This window comes from Coccinella septempunctata, chromosome 2, assembly GCF_907165205.1.
Source record: "Coccinella septempunctata chromosome 2, icCocSept1.1, whole genome shotgun sequence".
NCBI classification, from domain to species: Eukaryota; Metazoa; Arthropoda; class Insecta; order Coleoptera; family Coccinellidae; genus Coccinella; species Coccinella septempunctata.
The window spans coordinates 39,689,176-39,709,885 of NC_058190.1; the positions used below are offsets into that span (position 1 = coordinate 39,689,176).

General features: G+C 32.6%; 3 protein-coding genes across 5 annotated transcripts; 1 reads left to right on the forward strand and 2 right to left on the reverse strand.

The window, feature by feature from the left end:
• Positions 1-114: 114 nt before the first annotated feature.
• On the reverse strand, positions 115-2,536 carry LOC123307345 (pyroglutamyl-peptidase 1). 2 transcript variants are annotated; one of them, XM_044889610.1, is made up of 4 exons: positions 2,424-2,536; positions 1,387-1,606; positions 711-949; positions 115-359 (listed from the first exon to the last, which is right to left on the reverse strand). In XM_044889610.1, the coding sequence occupies exons 2-4, from the start codon at positions 1,582-1,584 to the stop codon at positions 122-124; spliced, it is 675 nt and encodes a 224-aa protein (XP_044745545.1). In that variant the 5' UTR covers positions 1,585-1,606; positions 2,424-2,536; the 3' UTR covers positions 115-121. The 2 variants fall into 2 exon arrangements, with proteins under 2 accessions (XP_044745545.1, XP_044745546.1); XM_044889611.1 differs by having other exon boundaries at positions 1,387-1,599; positions 2,424-2,534.
• A 305-nt stretch (positions 2,537-2,841) lies between these two features.
• LOC123307790 lies at positions 2,842-5,267 on the forward strand. 2 transcript variants are annotated; one of them, XM_044890222.1, is made up of 3 exons: positions 2,842-4,213; positions 4,564-4,955; positions 5,072-5,267. In XM_044890222.1, the coding sequence occupies exons 1-3, from the start codon at positions 2,992-2,994 to the stop codon at positions 5,150-5,152; spliced, it is 1,695 nt and encodes a 564-aa protein (XP_044746157.1). In that variant the 5' UTR covers positions 2,842-2,991; the 3' UTR covers positions 5,153-5,267. The 2 variants fall into 2 exon arrangements, with proteins under 2 accessions (XP_044746157.1, XP_044746158.1); XM_044890223.1 differs by lacking the exon at positions 5,072-5,267 and having other exon boundaries at positions 4,564-4,765; positions 4,816-4,955.
• LOC123307791 (serine protease inhibitor swm-1-like) lies at positions 5,255-7,503 on the reverse strand. Its single transcript, XM_044890224.1, has 3 exons — positions 7,214-7,503; positions 5,710-5,898; positions 5,255-5,499 (listed from the first exon to the last, which is right to left on the reverse strand). The coding sequence occupies exons 1-3, from the start codon at positions 7,251-7,253 to the stop codon at positions 5,318-5,320; spliced, it is 411 nt and encodes a 136-aa protein (XP_044746159.1). The 5' UTR covers positions 7,254-7,503; the 3' UTR covers positions 5,255-5,317.
• Between the last annotated feature and the right edge of the window lie 13,207 nt (positions 7,504-20,710).

Genomic DNA, 20,710 nt, shown 5'->3' on the forward strand with positions numbered 1-20,710 from the left:
TGGGGCTGAATACTGGAATGAATGTAAATGAATACTTTCGATTAAAATTTATTATTTACAACTTAATACCATAACATAAACAAAATATAGTCGGAAGAAATATACTTGATATTTTAGATTTTTAGTATAAATTAATGGAAAAAAACTGAATAAAAGGGGATAAAAGAAAATCAACTTTTTCCACAGATACACTCTTTTGTTGAGAGTAATCTCCTTTCAACACGCAATTAATTATCTGTAGAATGCCATCACTCAATTCCTTAGCTGTATATGGACTATCCAAAGGTGGTACATGAATGAAAATACATCTGTTTCTGTCTAATCTCAGAGATGTGTAGTAGATATATTCACATAAGTATCTGAAAAAAAAAATCGAATGACTTCATCACTTATAACAAAAATATGTATTGCTAGGCCTATTACATTTCTTTTTTCAAGATGAAAAGTTTTCGAAAAAAATGTCCTACAAGCTCTCGTAAAATTCAAATCGCTTACTTCATAGTTCGTATGAAAGGAAGTTAACTACAAAGTGGTATGGTAGGGCCTAAGGCACTTCAAAATTCCATATAGCCTACTTCATGACATCAAGAAAAATTTTCTTAATGTTCGTTGCTTATATTTCGTATTGGCAGTGAATATAGCAATCTTTATATACTTAATACTGCTATTTAAAGTTGCTCCACTTTCAACGGAGATTTCTTTTAACTCACCTTCCCGCGTTTTCTGATGAGCAGTATTTGATGGTACTATCATGGCTGTTGAGTATTTCGCAGATTTCAGGCACATTTATAGAGGTATTTATGAAATCATCGCCGAGATCTCTCGGACAAACATTTCCAGTTGAATGCTTCTTTCCGAAACAGTCGAGTTTCTCATATCCATTACGATTTGCAGTCTTTTCAATGGTTATTTTCCTGGCTTCACTGGAAACCCCTACATGAATGACTAACTGAACAAATCAATTAGTCAATATCAATAAAAAACAAAAAATGGTTATACAATAAATTTATAGACTTGTATGCAGCTCTCAGACAAAAACCACAAAGTATAGTTGAAGATTTCTGAAATCTTTTTTGGTACTTGGAGAAGGGCGCTGGAGTACAATATTAAACCCTCATTTAATTTGGTTGCCATCGTCGGTAGAGTTACATGCGTTACTGAAGAGCTCTAATAAGAGCGAAACCGTTCTATCACTACTCTTCTTCGATGACAGCACGTTCTCTGATGATTTACTCTCAAAAGTCTCAAAATCTAAATCCTTTTGTACCATGATGTATCTATTATTGATCGGAAAATTTAATATACATCAGTGGAATGTTGAAAACGAAACAGCGAGACCTATCAAATTTATTATAATTACTAGCAGGTACCTATAGTCATTATTACCTTTGGTTGCATAGACATCCACATGTTAGGAATTTTTTCATCGACATCCTTATAACAGACTGGTATTTCTTTCTTCACGATTCTGTGTCCATGAAATTCATCTGGCAGCAGTTTAACAGCTTCCCAACTGGCATTGACAAGATGAACCCCGAAAGGACCAAATCCAGTCACTAATATTACTGGGTTATTCTCTGTCATTATGTTAAATAGGTACTGAAAACTATAAGTGATCAGTCTGAAAATGAGAATTCAAATATTTGCTGATATAGATACCATTTATAAGGCAAATTTACAACGGCTATTATTGATAAAAGATAAGAACTAAGAACAATACCCAAGTATTATTTTCATGCATAGGATTTCAATCGGATGAAATGAGATCAATTTATTGAAGTTCTATAAGAATTACACGTTCTACTAAGAAATTTCAGTACTAAAATTTCGTCGATCAGGTCTTTTTAACTTTTTGTTCTAGTAATGAATCCTTTAATTCCTCAGGATGATTTGATCATTATTTATTCTTTATTAAACCTTTTTTATTGTAGGATAAAATAATTGTTAAGCTTATTGAATCCAAATTCTTACTCTTCATGTATTTCGAGGTCAATCAAATCAAATTTTTATAGGTTCATGTAATAAATTAGGTACATGTTACTTTATGAATTATTGCGATCTGAGCGAAAAATATTTTTCGTTTTGAGTAAATTGCGAATCTTATTTTTATTTCCTGCATACATCAAGGTTTATCCAGGTTCTATTGCATAGATAATTATTGTAACTATTATTATTTTTCAATTTAAAGGAATTTCAATAGATGTCAATAAATGTTTTAGACATTATGGTTATTTATGTACCTAAACCCGGCTCTGTTAAAAGGAAATGATAACACTCATTGTCATTGCAAAATAAAAATTTTAACATGTTTGATGATATATCGAATTACGCAGCTTATGACGTAGCGAAAAAACGAAATCTCGGAGCAATAATATTTTAGTTAGCCTTTTTAGTAGAGGAAGTCTTTTTATAACTGGGCTCACCAGCTTGGAATCGATTCGAATAAAAACTAAAACAGTAGGTAAAAACACATTGATTTATCTAATCCGAAACTACAGAGCCACTGTTTTCAATGGTTCATTGACCGACATGACCGTCCATATGGATGGAATATGGATGGAGGAGTTTGCGTCAGTGAAAGTAGCGTACTTTAAACTAAACTAAAAGATTGAAGGCTTGCTGATAGATGACGCCCCATAATCCATATCTTCTTGTTTAATTTCTGAAAAAAATTGCCATATTTGGCGTTTCATCTCCATGATGGCCATTATGGCATTTATCATAGACCAATCAAATCTCTATGGCATTTATGAAAATGAGTACTGACAAAGGTCAAGTTTGAATAAGAAGAACACCACTAAAATCTATGTATTAGGACAATAACCTATTTTCGGTACATTCAAATCAAAATAAAATGGAAAATTGCTTATATGATGTAATGTAAATAAATGTACAATCCTTAGCTTTCATATCAACATAAGTTCATCATGTGATCTATCTAAGTTATTATATATCTAATACAAGTGCTAAGAGATTTATATTGGTAGAAAAATGAGAGTTAGAACACTAAAGATATTCTCATCAATTGTGAAGTCGTATCCTTCTATCAGCAACGTTAGGAACTTTGCTAGATTTATTGCGAATGATAAAATTGTCAATTTAGATAGCAATACGCTCACAGGAAGATTGATGATTTATTTGAAGCCAGAATCGACTGAATCGACTCACAACAGTGACACTTTCAAAGCTGATGAATTGCTCAAAGTAATAAGAAACCAAGATTTATACCAATCTAAGATTTCAAATGCCAATCTGATTTCATTTATAAGTTCTCTAGAAAATGAAAGCTTGATCAAAAGCAACAAAGAATTTCATAAAATTTTGAAGTTAGTTGATGAAGAATGTTGTTCACGTCAAGGAGATCTGGACACAAAACAGATATTGAGTTTCCTTGATGCCTACATGGAACTTTTGCCACACAGGGTTACTGAATTGAAGTTTTATCCAAGGGCCATAGATAAGTTATTTTCAGATTTGGAGAACTTAAAAGGAAAGGACTATATGAAATTCCTATTTTATGTAGCTCTGATGAAAAAAAACTCAAAATCTCAACAAATATTGAGGAAAACATTATCAAAACTAAAAGATGAAGATATCAAAGGGCTATCTTCTGAGGAATTGTGTATCATTGCAAATTCTACGTTCAAAACTAGTACGAAAATGAATAACAAAAAAATTTTGCATAAGATTAAATGTTATTTAAATGACAATTTGATGCTACTAAGGGATCCGGCTCTTTTTATAACCCTAATCAAATGTTTGAGACTGAATCGCTACTGTGATGAAGATTTACTGGCTACAATATCATGTGCAATATTTTTCAACAAATCTTTTGAGTTTTATACATTTCAGACCTACTGCCACCTATTAGCTTTCTATGCAGATAATCTATACTACGATGAAAAGTTACTAGAATTCATAACTAGCAAATGTATGGAAGAAATAAAAAATTATTCATCCCAAGATAGTGGAAGCAAGAAGTTAAGAAGCAAAGATTTAGTTAGATTTCTTTGGGGAATGAGTAACCTGAACTGTATATTTCTCCAAGCATATGATTTCGATATAATTGTTTCCAGAATTTTGGAATTTATTGAATCATCGGAGTTAGACTTAAATGCAGTTATTGATTGTTTTTGGCATTTGTGGATGTTAAATCATAAATGTCACAGACTAGTGCCTTACCTTTTGGAGAGGAGAGTTCTTCTTGAGCAACGTGAGTAATCCTTACTTCAAATTCAGGATCTCAACTGGTTTTCAATAGAATGGTCTTTCTGTGACATAAAAGATGCTGTGTGGCTAGTTAATTAAATTAAAATCTTAACATTTGTTGGTATTTATTACTCCTGAAATAATACTTATTTTATTTTTATTTATTTATTTATTTTAGAATTTATTTAGAATTGGTTGAGTACAATTTCATTTGGTTAACAAAAAAATCCACAATTTGTAAAATTACTCCTATAATTATTTATTGCACCTAGATTACTGATATCACCTTTGTTCTCAATGATGTTATTTAGCTCAGGTTCTATTCTTTTAAAAAATATTCTTTCCGTTTTGTAGTTCCAGAAAAAAGCAATACTAAGCAGAAGCTAAATCAGCTACTAGTCTGCATTCACTATGAAGATCGTCCTCTTTTCAACCAACTCAATCTAAAACCCCATGGAAAAACGAATTTCATTACCTCTCAACATCTAAAGAACCGCCCGTGCTTAGAAAATGTGTTTAGAGCTCTCACAACAGTTGGAAAAAAGCAGAAGATGAGGTTTGAGCTTCATTATCAAATTCCCCATATGAACATTCTTGGTATTATAGGATATAAGAACATTCATAAAACTGTGCATATAGAGGTGCTGGATCATTTCACAACTCTGAAGAATACTGACGGAAGGCCCAGTGGTCTCATGCAGACAAAGTTGAGGATATTGGATGGTTCAGAGGAAGCCTTGATTGTGGTGAGAATCCTTTTGTATATTTCTTCAGTATATGTTCTTTATGCACGCTTCTCTACCTATTCTCTGTTCAATTTGATTTTTTGGTAATGATTGAATTATGGATATTTTGATTCCAGATCAAGGAGAATGAGATAAATGATTTCACAGAATCACAACTAGAACAATTCCTCGAAGATGAACTGAACTTAGTTTGTTGAAAAAAAATTCATTCAATTTTGGATGTATTTTTATATTTTTACTCTTGGTATTATTTTGGATAATTGTTATGAGATTTTATATGTGATACAGAAAACAATAAATTCAACAACTTGAGGGGTGGTTTTATTTTTGTTTAATCACTGAAAAATGCGTCGATTTTTTTTTTACTTTGGACAATTTTTTGGTTTGATGCATTCCATATTTGCTTCATTCAGTATAAGACCTTCTTCGCAAAAACAGCCAGGTTCACATATTTTCGTACAAGCTTGAGGATTCGGTTTTTGACAAGTTTTTGGGCACTTCGAACCACAGTCGTTCCAGAAAAGGTTAGGACTGCTGCATTTACCTGAAAATGTAACGTTTATTGGTTTCTTTCATCTTTGCCTTCATTTTCCGCGATGCAGTTGATACATGTTGAATAACTTCAAGAAATTTCTGTGGGAGCAGTACGAGCGCACCTTTTGAAGAGATATCTTCAATAGGATAACGCACGTTTGAATGAACAGGCAGTTTTCGTCAATCTGTTGAAGTTTTTTGCAATGCTCTCAATACTCACTTGGGCATTCTTCAATAGGTACACAAGTGGTGTTCTTATAATTCAATAGGATGTACCCTTCTTCGCACTGGCATAGATCTTGAGGATTAACACTTTTTCTGCATGGTGGATGCATAAACTCGCAGGTCGGTTGACATGATCTCGATGATTTAGATAGTTGACACTGCTGTGATGCGACTAATTCAACAGCTGAAAAAGAATGTGAAATAAGTGCCAGATTTGCATCTTATAGGTATAACACCATTGTATAAGCTAGGACAAACCAACTTCCGTTTTTTTAAATGGAAACATACAATGTGTGGGCTCGTTGGAAGCGCGGAAGATGAAATTCAACCATAATCTTTGTTTTTAATTTTCTGGTTACCAGAAGAAACACAAAAGGTGGATGGGGTTGGAGAGAAATATTCAATTTTATTGCCAAAAAATAAGAATCGGAACTCAATTTCTCAATTAACGTGGCTCATTCGAGCTAAAAATTCATTTTTAGCGAAAACGGTTCATCAAAATTACATTGTTTATACACCGTTGTTAAGAGGCTTCCAAGACCTTTCAAATGTATCATCACCTCTATCCCCTATTTAATTTTTAGGGGTTGAAGCGCCCCTTCTTTGGTTGCTCGTTCAAGCCTCAAATACATCAATATAGATGTCCGATGTCCCCCAAACAAAATCATTCGGCGTGTTTCGAGAAATTTTTCTGATCACTATGGGATAAGAAATGAACGGGGTTGCTCGTCTGAGATGGAACACCCTGTATATATTTACCACACAAAAATCTAGGATGTTTCATCTCTAATCATACGCTTTCCTATCATCAGTTTTTGAGCGATAAAATATCTTCGATACTGTTATTATTTCAATAGTATTTATAGTTATGAAAATATGAATATCATTATTATTTGTGCTATTTATAATGTTCATTTGCATTACAGCAGGAAAACAAGATAATCTAAGTACCTATAACGAATTCACCTTTTACTATTTTGTTCGCAAAAGGTCAAAAGGTCAAATATAAGCTCAGACAGATATATACAATGAGAATAAAAAATAAGCCTTGACCCCTATGCATTTTTAAAATTTACAGGGTGTTTTTAACACATATTTTCAGTTCCCTGAAAACTTACAATCCAATACAAATTAAAAAATATCTCTGAAATTGGAGAAATTGGATACTGTGACCGAATGCCACTCTTCAAAAGATCCACAGATGTGGGGGGTGTCACAGATTTTGCTAGTTATTTTGAAGGTAATTTTGTTTTTCCAGGGGTGACACAGCCCATTATGAAAACTTAATATGGCTATATCTTTTTATCAGGGCCGAATCGGAAAAAAATGGTATTGAAAGAAAGTTAAGAATCTACTGTACGAGTCAAAGACTCACCCTGTATAGCGTATAGGTGACAAAAGTCTTGTAAAAGAATAGAAAGCAATATAGTTTATTCTATCGTTTCCATATTGTTGGAAATGTTTTCGACTAAGGTACTTGTTAATTAGTATAAACTCACCATAATGACAGAAAAAGGTTATGAAGATCACTTTGAACATTTTCAATCTGTTTTTTTTCGCTGGAATACTTACACGAACACTTAAATATATAAGGAAATTTTGAAATTTATCACGGACAGCGTACGTTATCTTTATTATTATTATTTCGTATATATGGTTGTCTACTAACGATTACAAATACCCTAAATCTGAAAGAAAACCTGTTTTGCACAATTTTTTATCATTAAGCCGATAACAATTCATAAGCATTTTCATTCAGAAAATGTGAGGAAATGTATATATCAGTCTTGTGCTGATACATAAATGAATGTTCGCGCGCAGTTCATCGGCATGAAAAAATAACTTAGATAATGAAAAAATATAACTCATTACCATGTATGTATTATGTATATTAATCGTCTCTGGTACATCTCGCATTTTTTTAATTATAACCGTAACTGGAAAGAATTAACGAAACTGGATACCTACATACCATTGAAAAAAGAAGCAAAATCGAGTGGTTTTAAAAGTTGAGAAAAAAATTAAAAATAATCAATCGATTTTCCATTATTTTTCGATTCTATTCGATTTCGCTAGTTCTACAATTTGTTGTTGCCTAGGCTTCTACCCCAGCACAAAAAGTCGATTTCGAAAATATCGATTTTTTGGGTCAAAAATGAGCAAGAGGTTATACCCCCCTAAAATGACCCATTTGCTACTCAGTCTAAAAATAAGGGTGTTCTAGTATGTCTCAGGATATGGAGTTCATAGAATTTGTTATGAAGATTCTAGAAAACTAAACAGTTTATTATTCAATAAAGAATTGCACTTCAGAGAGCTCTTAGAAGTCAACTCAAAAATGAAAAGTGGAAAAAAAAATTATTTCCTCCTAAACAGGGCCAGATATTTCAAATTTTGGTATGAAAATATAAATTTTCGAACACGCTGAATCTATTGCGAGCAATTTCGAAAGCCTATCTCCCTTCGTTGAGATTTTCAATTAGGAAATGGCATTTTTCAAAAATTGTAATTTTCAATCTCCTGTTTTATTTATTTGATCCAATTAGGATTTCCGGTTCTATAATCAGACTTGCCTAGGCTTCTACCCTAGCACAAAAAGTCGATTTCGAAAATCTCTATTTTACTCTATATTTTAAAATATCCGAATCCGAAATCTCTACAAATCAATATTATAATCGTTAACCGTTGATTCGTCATCGAATTACATAATGCATTATTCATTCGATCGTGTTGTGTAAGTCGCCCGGTCAGTTTAGATTTAGAATTCGCGGAGTACGGACGCTCGGGTCGTGTTAAGTGTAGAATTATTCGATTTTTCGAGAGTTTTCCGATATATTCGGGAAATTGTGAGATTTTTTTGAAATTTCGGATTTAGTTAATGAAAAAATCTATTGTTTGAAAATACCGTATTTTTTAAAATATCCGAATCCGAAATCTCCACAAATCAACGTTATAATCGTTAACCGTTGATTCGTCCTCGAATTACATAATGCATTATTCATTCGATCGCGTTGTGTAAGTCGCCCGGTCAGTTATGATTCAGAATTTGCGGATTACGGACGTTTTAATTTTTCCTCGTTCACTCGGTTCGTATTAAGTGCAGAATTATTCGATTTTTTCGAGAGTTTTGCGATATATTCGGGAGATTCTAAGATTCTGTTGAAATTTCGGTATTAGTTGATAAAAAAACCTATTGTTTGAAAATACCGTATTTTTTGAAATATCCGAATCCGAAATCTCCACAAATCAACGTTATAATCGTCAACCGTTGATTCGTCATCGAATTACATAATGCATTATTCATTCGATCGAGTTGTATAAGTCGACCGGTCAGTTTTGATTTAGAATTCGCAGAGAACGGACGTTTAAATTTTCCCTCGTTCACCCGGGTCGTTGTAAGTGAAAAATTATTCGATTTCTTCAGGAATTTTCCGATATATTCGGGAAAATAAAAGATTTCGTTGAAATTTCGGATTTAGTTAATGAAAAAAAATCTATTGTTTAAAAATACCGTAATTGTTGAAATATCCAAATCCGAAATTTCTACAAATCAACGTTATAATCGTTAACCGTTGATTCGTCATCGAATTACATAATGCATTATTCATTCGATCGAGTTGTATAAGTCGACCGGTCAGTTTTGATTTAGAATTCGTGGAGTACGGACGTTTAAATTTTTCCTCGTTCACCCGGGTCGTTGTAAGTGAAAAATTATTCGATTTTTTCGATAATTTTCCGATATATTCGGGAAAATGTAAGATTTTGTTGAAATTTCGGATTTAGTTAATGAGAAAATCTATTGTTTGATAATACCGTAATTGTTAAAATATCCAAATCCGAAATTTCTACAAATCAACTTTATAATCGTTAACCGTTGATTCGTCATCGAATTACATAATGCATTATTCATTCGATCGAGTTGTATAAGTCGACCGGTCAGTTTTGATTTGAAATTCGTGGAGTACGGACGTTTAAATCTTTCCTCGTTCACCCGGGTCGTTGTAAGTGAAAAATTATTCGATTTTTTCGAGAATTTTCCGATATATTCGAGAAAATGTAAGTGTTTGTTGAATTTTCGGATTTAGTCAATGAGAAAATCTATTGTTTGATAATACCGTAATTGTTAAAATATCCAAATCCGAAATTTCTAAAAATCAACGTTATAATCGTTAACCGTTGATTCGTCATCGAATTACATAATGCATTATTCATTCGATCGAGTTGTATAAGTCGACCGGTCAGTTTTGATTTGAAATTCGTGGAGTACGGACGTTTAAATTTTTCCTCGTTCACCTGGGTCGTTGTAAGTGAAAAATTATTCGATTTTTTCGAGAATTTTCCGATATATTCGGGAAAATGTAAGATTTTGTTGAAATTTCGGATTTAGTCAATGAGAAAATCTATTGTTTGATAATACCGTAATTGTTAAAATATCCAAATCCGAAATTTCTAAAAATCAACGTTATAATCGTTAACCGTTGATTCGTCATCGAATTACATAATGCATTATTCATTCGATCGAATTGTATAAGTCGACCGGTCAGTTTTGATTTGAAATTCGTGGAGTACGGACGTTTACATTTTTCCTCGTTCACCCGGGTCGTTGTAAGTGAAAAATTATTCGATTTTTTCGAGAATTTTCCGATATATTCGAGAAAATGTAAGATTTTGTTGGAATTTCGGATTTAGTCAATGAGAAAATCTAATGTTTGATAATACCGTAATTGTTAAAATATCCAAATCCGAAATTTCCAAAAATCAACGTTATAATCGTTAACCGTTGATTCGTCATCGAATTACATAATGCATTATTCATTCGATCGAGTTGTATAAGTCGACCGGTCAGTTTTGATTTGAAATTCGTGGAGTACGGACGTTTAAATTTTTCCTCGTTCACCCGGGTCGTTGTAAGTGAAAAATTATTCGATTTTTTCGAGAATTTTCCGATATATTCGGGAAAATGTAAGATTTTGTTGAAATTTCGGATTTAGTCAATGAGAAAATCTATTGTTTGATAATACCGTAGTTGTTAAAATATCCAAATCCGAAATTTCTACAAATCAACGTTATAATCGTTAACCGTTGATTCGTCATCGAATTAAATAATGCATTATTCATTCGATCGAGTTGTATAAGTCGACCGGTCAGTTTTGATTTGAAATTCGTGGAGTACGGACGTTTACATTTTTCCTCGTTCACCCGGGTCGTTGTAAGTGAAAAATTATTCGATTTTTTCGAGAATTTTCCGATATATTCGAGAAAATGTAAGATTTTGTTGAAATTTCGGATTTAGTCAATGAGAAAATCTATTGTTTGATAATACCGTAATTGTTAAAATATCCAAATCCGAAATTTCAAAAATCAACGTTATAATCGTTAACCGTTGATTCGTCATCGAATTACATAATGCATTATTCATTCGATCGAGTTGTATAAGTCGACCGGTCAGTTTTGATTTGAAATTCGTGGAGTACGGACGTTTAAATTTTTCCTCGTTCACCCGGGTCGTTGTAAGTGAAAAATTATTCGATTTTTTCGAGAATTTTCCGATATATTCGGGAAAATGTAAGATTTTGTTGAAATTTCGGATTTAGTCAATGAGAAAATCTATTGTTTGATAATACCGTAGTTGTTAAAATATCCAAATCCGAAATTTCTACAAATCAACGTTAAAATCGTTAACCGTTGATTCGTCATCGAATTACATAATGCATTATTCATTCGATCGAGTTGTATAAGTCGACCGGTCAGTTTTGATTTGAAATTCGTGGAGTACGGACGTTTAAATTTTTCCTCGTTCACCCGGGTCGTTGTAAGTGAAAAATTATTCGATTTTTTCGAGAATTTTCCGATATATTCGAGAAAATGTAAGATTTTGTTGAAATTTCGGATTTAGTTAATGGGAAAATCTATTGTTTGATAATACCGTAGTTGTTAAAATATCCAAATCCGAAATTTCTACAAATCAACGTTATAATCGTTAACCGTTGATTCGTCATCGAATTACATAATGCATTATTCATTCGATCGTGTTGTATAAGTCGACCGGTCAGTTTTGATTTGAAATTCGTGGAGTACGGACGTTTAAATTTTTCCTCGTTCACCCGGGTCGTTGTAAGTGAAAAATTATTCGATTTTTTCGAGAATTTTCCGATATATTCGAGAAAATGTAAGATTTTGTTGAAATTTCGGATTTAGTCAATGAGAAAATCTATTGTTTGATAATACCGTAGTTGTTAAAATATCCAGATCCGAAATTTCTACAAATCAACGTTATAATCGTTAACCGTTGATTCGTCATCGAATTACATAATGCATTATTCATTCGATCGAGTTGTATAAGTCGACCGGTCAGTTTTGATTTGAAATTCGTGGAGTACGGACGTTTAAATTTTTCCTCGTTCACCCGGGTCGTTGTAAGTGAAAAATTATTCGATTTTTTCGAGAATTTTCCGATATATTCGAGAAAATGTAAGATTTTGTTGAAATTTCGGATTTAGTTAATGGGAAAATCTATTGTTTGATAATACCGTAGTTGTTAAAATATCCAAATCCGAAATTTCTACAAATCAACGTTATAATCGTTAACCGTTGATTCGTCATCGAATTACATAATGCATTATTCATTCGATCGAGTTGTATAAGTCGACCGGTCAGTTTTGATTTGAAATTCGTGGAGTACGGACGTTTAAATTTTTCCTCGTTCACCCGGGTCGTTGTAAGTGAAAAATTATTCGATTTTTTCGAGAATTTTCCGATATATTCGAGAAAATGTAAGATTTTGTTGAAATTTCGGATTTAGTCAATGAGAAAATCTATTGTTTGATAATACCGTAGTTGTTAAAATATCCAGATCCGAAATTTCTACAAATCAACGTTATAATCGTTAACCGTTGATTCGTCATCGAATTACATAATGCATTATTCATTCGATCGAGTTGTATAAGTCGACCGGTCAGTTTTGATTTGAAATTCGTGGAGTACGGACGTTTAAATTTTTCCTCGTTCACCCGGGTCGTTGTAAGTGAAAAATTATTCGATTTTTTCGAGAATTTTCCGATATATTCGAGAAAATGTAAGATTTTGTTGAAATTTCGGATTTAGTTAATGGGAAAATCTATTGTTTGATAATACCGTAGTTGTTAAAATATCCAAATCCGAAATTTCTACAAATCAACGTTATAATCGTTAACCGTTGATTCGTCATCGAATTACATAATGCATTATTCATTCGATCGAGTTGTATAAGTCGACCGGTCAGTTTTGATTTGAAATTCGTGGAGTACGGACGTTTAAATTTTTCCTCGTTCACCCGGGTCGTTGTAAGTGAAAAATTATTGGATTTTTTCGAGAATTTTCCGATATATCCGAGAAAATGTAAGATTTTGTTGAAATTTCGGATTTAGTTAATGGGAAAATCTATTGTTTGATAATACCGCAGTTGTTAAAATATCCAAATCCGAAATTTCTACAAATCAACGTTATAATCGTTAACCGTTGATACGTCATCGAATTACATAATGCATTATTCATTCGATCGTGTTGTATAAGTCGACCGGTCAGTTTTGATTAAGATTTCGCGGAGTACGGACGTTTAAATTTTCCCTCGTTCACCCGGGTCGTTGTAAGTGAAAAATTATTCGATTTTTTCGATAATTTTCCGATATATTCGGGAAAATGTAAGATTTTGTTGAAATTTCGGATATTGTCAATGAGAAAATCTATTGTTTGATAATACCGTAGTTGTTAAAATATCCAAATCCGAAATTTCTACAAATCAACGTTATAATCGTTAACCGTTGATTCGTCATCGAATTACATAATGCATTATTCATTCGATCGAGTTGTATAAGTCGACCGGTCAGTTTTGATTAAGATTTCGCGGAGTACGGACGTTTAAATTTTCCCTCGTTCACCCGGGTCGTTGTAAGTGAAAAATTATTCGATTTTTTCGATAATTTTCCGATATATCCGAGAAAATGTAAGATTTTGTTGAAATTTCGGATTTAGTTAATGGGAAAATCTATTGTTTGATAATACCGTAGTTGTTGAAATATCCAAATCCGAAATTTCTACAAATCAACGTTATAATCGTTAACCGTTGATTCGTCATCGAATTACATAATGCATTATTCATTCGATCGAGTTGTATAAGTCGACCGGTCAGTTTTGATTAAGATTTCGCGGAGTACGGACGTTTAAATTTTCCCTCGTTCACCCGGGTCGTTGTAAGTGAAAAATTATTCGATTTTTTCGATAATTTTCCGATATATTCGGGAAAATGTAAGATTTTGTTGAAATTTCGGATATTGTCAATGAGAAAATCTATTGTTTGATAATACCGTAGTTGTTAAAATATCCAAATCCGAAATTTCTACAAATCAACGTTATAATCGTTAACCGTTGATTCGTCATCGAATTACATAATGCATTATTCATTGGATCGTGTTGTATAAGTCGACCGGTCAGTTTTGATTTGAAATTCGTGGAGTACGAACGTTTAAATTTTTCCTCGTTCACCCGGGTCGTTGTAAGTGAAAAATTATTCGATTTTTTCGAGAATTTTCCGATATATTCGAGAAAATGTAAGATTTTGTTGAAATTTCGGATTTAGTCCATGAGAAAATCTATTGTTTGATAATACCGTAGTTGTTAAAATATCCAAATCCGAAATTTCTACAAATCAACGTTATAATCGTTAACCGTTGATTCGTCATAGAATAACATAATGCATTATTCATTCGATCGTGTTGTATAAGTCGACCGGTCAGTTTTGATTTGAAATTCGTGGAGTACGGACTTTTAAATTTTTCCTCGTTCACCCGGGTCGTTGTAAGTGAAAAATTATTCGATTTTTTCGAGAATTTTCCGATATATTCGAGAAAATGTAGGATTTTGTTGAAATTTCGGATTTAGTCAATGAGAAAATCTATTGTTTGATAATACCGTAGTTGTTAAAATATCCAGATCCGAAATTTCTACAAATCAACGTTATAATCGTTAACCGTTGATTCGTCATCGAATTACATAATGCATTATTCATTCGATCGTGTTGTATAAGTCGACCGGTCAGTTTTGATTCGAAATTCGTGGAGTACGGACGTTTAAATTTTTCCTCGTTCACCCGGGTCGTTGTAAGTGAAAAATTATTCGATTTTTTCGATAATTTTCCGATATATTCGGGAAAATGTAAGATTTTGTTGAAATTTCGGATATTGTCAATGAGAAAATCTATTGTTTGATAATACCGTAGTTGTTAAAATATCCAAATCCGAAATTTCTACAAATCAACGTTATAATCGTTAACCGTTGATTCGTCATCGAATTACATAATGCATTATTCATTCGATCGTGTTGTATAAGTCGACCGGTCAGTTTTGAATTGAAATTCGTGGAGTACGGACGTTTAAATTTTTCCTCGTTCACCCGGGTCGTTGTAAGTGAAAAATTATTCGATTTTTTCGAGAATTTTCCGATATATTCGAGAAAATGTAGGATTTTGTTGAAATTTCGGATTTAGTCAATGAGAAAATCTATTGTTTGATAATACCGTAGTTGTTAAAATATCCAGATCCGAAATTTCTACAAATCAACGTTATAATCGTTAACCGTTGATTCGTCATCGAATTACATAATGCATTATTCATTCGATCGTGTTGTATAAGTCGACCGGTCAGTTTTGATTTGAAATTCGTGGAGTACGGACGTTTAAATTTTTCCTCGTTCACCCGGGTCGTTGTAAGTGAAAAATTATTCGATTTTTTCGATAATTTTCCGATATATTCGGGAAAATGTAAGATTTTGTTGAAATTTCGGATTTAGTCAATGAGAAACTCTATTGTTTGATAATAACCGTATTTGTTAAATTATCCAAATCCGAAATTTCTACAAATCAACGTTATAATCGTTAACCGTTGATTCGTCATCGAATTACATAATGTATTATTCATTCGATCGAGTTGTATAAGTCGACCGGTCAGTTTTGATTTGAAATTCGTGGAGTACGGACGTTTAAATTTTTCCTCGTTCACCCGGGTCGTTGTAAGTGGAAAATTATTCGATTTTTTCGAGAATTTTCCGATATATTCGAGAAAATGTAAGAATTTGTTGAAATTTCGGATTTAGTCAATGAGAAAATCTATTGTTTGATAATACCGTAGTTGTTAAAATATCCAAATCCGAAATTTCTACAAATCAACGTTATAATCGTTAACCGTTGATTCGTCATCGAATTACATAATGCATTATTCATTCGATCGTGTTATATAAGTCGACCGGTCAGTTTTGATTTGAAATTCGTGGAGTACGGACGTTTAAATTTTTCCTCGTTCACCCGGGTCGTTGTAAGTGAAAAATTATTCGATTTTTTCGAGAATTTTCCGATATATTCGAGAAAATGTAAGATTTTGTTGAAATTTCGGATTAAGTCAATGAGAAAATCTATTGTTTGATAATACCGTAGTTGTTAAAATATCCAAATCCGAAATTTCTACAAATCAACGTTATAATCGTTAACCGTTGATTCGTCATCGAATTACATAATGCATTATTCATTCGATCGTGTTGTATAAGTCGACCGGTCAGTTTTGATTTGAAATTCGTGGAGTACGGACGTTTAAATTTTTCCTCGTTCACCCGGGTCGTTGTAAGTGAAAAATTATTCGATTTTTTCGAGAATTTTCCGATATATTCGAGAAAATGTAGGATTTTGTTGAAATTTCGGATTTCGTCAATGAGAAAATCTATTGTTTGATAATACCGTAGTTGTTAAAATATCCAGATCCGAAATTTCTACAAATCAACGTTATAATCGTTAACCGTTGATTCGTCATCGAATTACATAATGCATTATTCATTCGATCGTGTTGTATAAGTCGACCGGTCAGTTTTGATTTGAAATTCGTGGAGTACGGACGTTTAAATTTTTCCTCGTTCACCCGGGTCGTTGTAAGTGAAAAATTATTCGATTTTTTCGATAATTTTCCCATATATTCGAGAAAATGTAAGATTTTGTTGAAATTTCGGATTTAGTCAATGAGAAAATCTATTGTTTGATAATAACCGTAGTTGTTAAATTATCCAAATCCGAAATTTCTACAAATCAACGTTATAATCGTTAACCGTTGATTCGTCATCGAATTACATAATGCATTATTCATTAGATCGAGTTGTATAAGTCGACCGGTCAGTTTTGATTTGAAATTCGTGGAGTACGGACGTTTAAATTTTTCCTCGTTCACCCGGGTCGTTGTAAGTGAAAAATTATTCGATTTTTTCGAGAATTTTCCGATATATTCGAGAAAATGTAAGAATTTGTTGAAATTTCGGATTTAGTCAATGAGAAAATCTATTGTTTGATAATACCGTAGTTGTTAAAATATCCAAATCCGAAATTTCTACAAATCAACGTTATAATCGTTAACCGTTGATTCGTCATCGAATTACATAATGCATTATTCATTCGATCGTGTTATATAAGTCGACCGGTCAGTTTTGATTTGAAATTCGTGGAGTACGGACGTTTAAATTTTTCCTCGTTCACCCGGGTCGTTGTAAGTGAAAAATTATTCGATTTTTTCGAGAATTTTCCGATATATTCGAGAAAATGTAAGATTTTGTTGAAATTTCGGATTAAGTCAATGAGAAAATCTATTGTTTGATAATACCGTAGTTGTTAAAATATCCAAATCCGAAATTTCTACAAATCAACGTTATAATCGTTAACCGTTGATTCGTCATCGAATTACATAATGCATTATTCATTCGATCGTGTTGTATAAGTCGACCGGTCAGTTTTGATTTGAAATTCGTGGAGTACGGACGTTTAAATTTTTCCTCGTTCACCCGGGTCGTTGTAAGTGAAAAATTATTCGATTTTTTCGAGAATTTTCCGATATATTCGAGAAAATGTAGGATTTTGTTGAAATTTCGGATTTCGTCAATGAGAAAATCTATTGTTTGATAATACCGTAGTTGTTAAAATATCCAGATCCGAAATTTCTACAAATCAACGTTATAATCGTTAACCGTTGATTCGTCATCGAATTACATAATGCATTATTCATTCGATCGTGTTGTATAAGTCGACCGGTCAGTTTTGATTTGAAATTCGTGGAGTACGGACGTTTAAATTTTTCCTCGTTCACCCGGGTCGTTGTAAGTGAAAAATTATTCGATTTTTTCGATAATTTTCCCATATATTCGAGAAAATGTAAGATTTTGTTGAAATTTCGGATTTAGTCAATGAGAAAATCTATTGTTTGATAATAACCGTAGTTGTTAAATTATCCAAATCCGAAATTTCTACAAATCAACGTTATAATCGTTAACCGTTGATTCGTCATCGAATTACATAATGCATTATTCATTAGATCGAGTTGTATAAGTCGACCGGTCAGTTTTGATTTGAAATTCGTGGAGTACGGACGTTTAAATTTTTCCTCGTTCACCCGGGTCGTTGTAAGTGGAAAATTATTCGATTTTTTCGATAATTTTCCGATATATTCGAGAAAATGTAAGATTTTGTTGAAATTTCGGATTTAGTCAATGAGAAAATCTATTGTTTGATAATACCGTAGTTGTTAAAATATCCAAATCCGAAATTTCTACAAATCAACGTTATAATCGTTAACCGTTGATTCGTCATCGAATTACATAATGCATTATTCATTCGATCGAGTTGTATAAGTCGACCGGTCAGTTTTGATTTGAAATTCGTGGAGTACGGACGTTTAAATTTTCCCTCGTTCACCCGGGTCGTTGTAAGTGAAAAATTATTCGATTTTTTCGATAATTTTCCGATATATTCGGGAAAATGTAAGATTTTGTTGAAATTTCGGATTGAGTCAATGAGAAAATCTATTGTTTGATAATACCGTAGTTGTTAAAATATCCAAATCCGAAATTTCTACAAATCAACGTTTTAATCGTTAACCGTTGATTCGTCATCGAATTACATAATGCGTTATTCATTCGATCGAGTTGTATAAGTCGACCGGTCAGTTTTGATTTGAAATTCGTGGAGTACGGACGTTTAAATTTTTCCTCGTTCACCCGGGTCGTTGTAAGTGAAAAATTATTCGATTTTTTCGAGAATTTTCCGATATATTCGGGAAAATGTAAGATTTTGTTGAAATTTCGGATTTAGTTAATGGGAAAATCTATTGTTTGATAATACCGTAGTTGTTAAAATATCCAAATCCGAAATTTCTACAAATCAACGTTATAATCGTTAACCGTTGATTCGTCATCGAATTACATAATGCATTATTCATTCGATCGAGTTGTATAAGTCGACCGGTCAGTTTTGATTTAGAATTCGCAGAGAACGGACGTTTAAATTTTTCCTCGTTCACCCGGGTCGTTGTAAGTGAAAAATTATTCGATTTTTTCGAGAATTTTCCGATATATTCGGGAAAATGTAAGATTTTGTTGAAATTTCGGATTTAGTCAATGAGAAAATCTATTGTTTGATAATACCGTAGTTGTTAAAATATCCAAATCCCAAATTTCTACAAATCAACGTTATAATCGTTAACCGTTGATTCGTCATCGAATTACATAATGCATTATTCATTCGATCGTGTTGTATAAGTCGACCGGTCAGTTTTGATTTGAAATTCGTGGAGTACGGACGTTTAAATTTTTCCTCGTTCACCCGGGTCGTTGTAAGTGAAAAATTATTCGATTTTTTCGAGAATTTTCCGATATATCCGAGAAAATGTAAGATTTTGTTGAAATTTCGGATTTAGTTAATGGGAAAATCTATTGTTTGATAATACCGTAGTTGTTAAAATATCCAAATCCGAAATTTCTACAAATCAACGTTATAATCGTTAACCGTTGATTCGTCATCGAATTACATAATGCATTATTCATTCGATCGTGTTGTATAAGTCGACCGGTCAGTTTTGATTTGAAATTCGTGGAGTACGAACGTTTAAATTTTTCCTCGTTCACCCGGGTCGTTGTAAGTGAAAAATTATTCGATTTTTTCGAGAATTTTCCGATATATTCGAGAAAATGTAAGATTTTGTTGAAATTTCGGATTTAGTCAATGAGAAAATCTATTGTTTGATAATACCGTAGTTGTTAAAATATCCAGATCCGAAATTTCTACAAATCAACGTTATAATCGTTAACCGTTGATTCGTCATCGAATTACATAATGCATTATTCATTCGATCGAGTTGTATAAGTCGACCGGTCAGTTTTGATTTGAAATTCGTGGAGTACGGACGTTTAAATTTTTCCTCGTTCACCCGGGTCGTTGTAAGTGAAAAATTATTCGATTTTTTCGAGAATTTTGCGATATATTCGGGAAAATGTAAGATTTTGTTGAAATTTCGGATTTAGTCAATGAGAAAATCTATTGTTTGATAATACCGTAGTTGTTAAAATATCCAAATCCGAAATTTCTACAAATCAACGTTATAATCGTTAACCGTTGATTCGTCATCGAATTACATAATGCATTATTCATTCGATCGAGTTGTATAAGTCGACCGGTCAGTTTTGATTTGAAATTCGTGGAGTACGGACGTTTAAATTTTTCCTCGTTCACCCGGGTCGTTGTAAGTGAAAAATTATTCGATTTTTTCGAGAATTTTCCGATATATTCGAGAAAATGTAGGATTTTGTTGAAATTTCGGATTTAGTCAATGAGAAAATCTATTGTTTGATAATACCGTAGTTGTTAAAATATCCAGATCCGAAATTTCTACAAATCAACGTTATAATCGTTAACCGTTGATTCGTCATCGAATTACATAATGCATTATTCATTCGATCGAGTTGTATAAGTCGACCGGTCAGTTTTGATTTGAAATTCGTGGAGTACGGACGTTTAAATTTTTCCTCGTTCACCCGGGTCGTTGTAAGTGAAAAATTATTCGATTTTTTCGAGAATTTTCCGATATATTCGGGAAAATGTAAGATTTTGTTGAAATTTCGGATTTAGTCAATGAGAAAATCTATTGTTTGATAATACCGTAGTT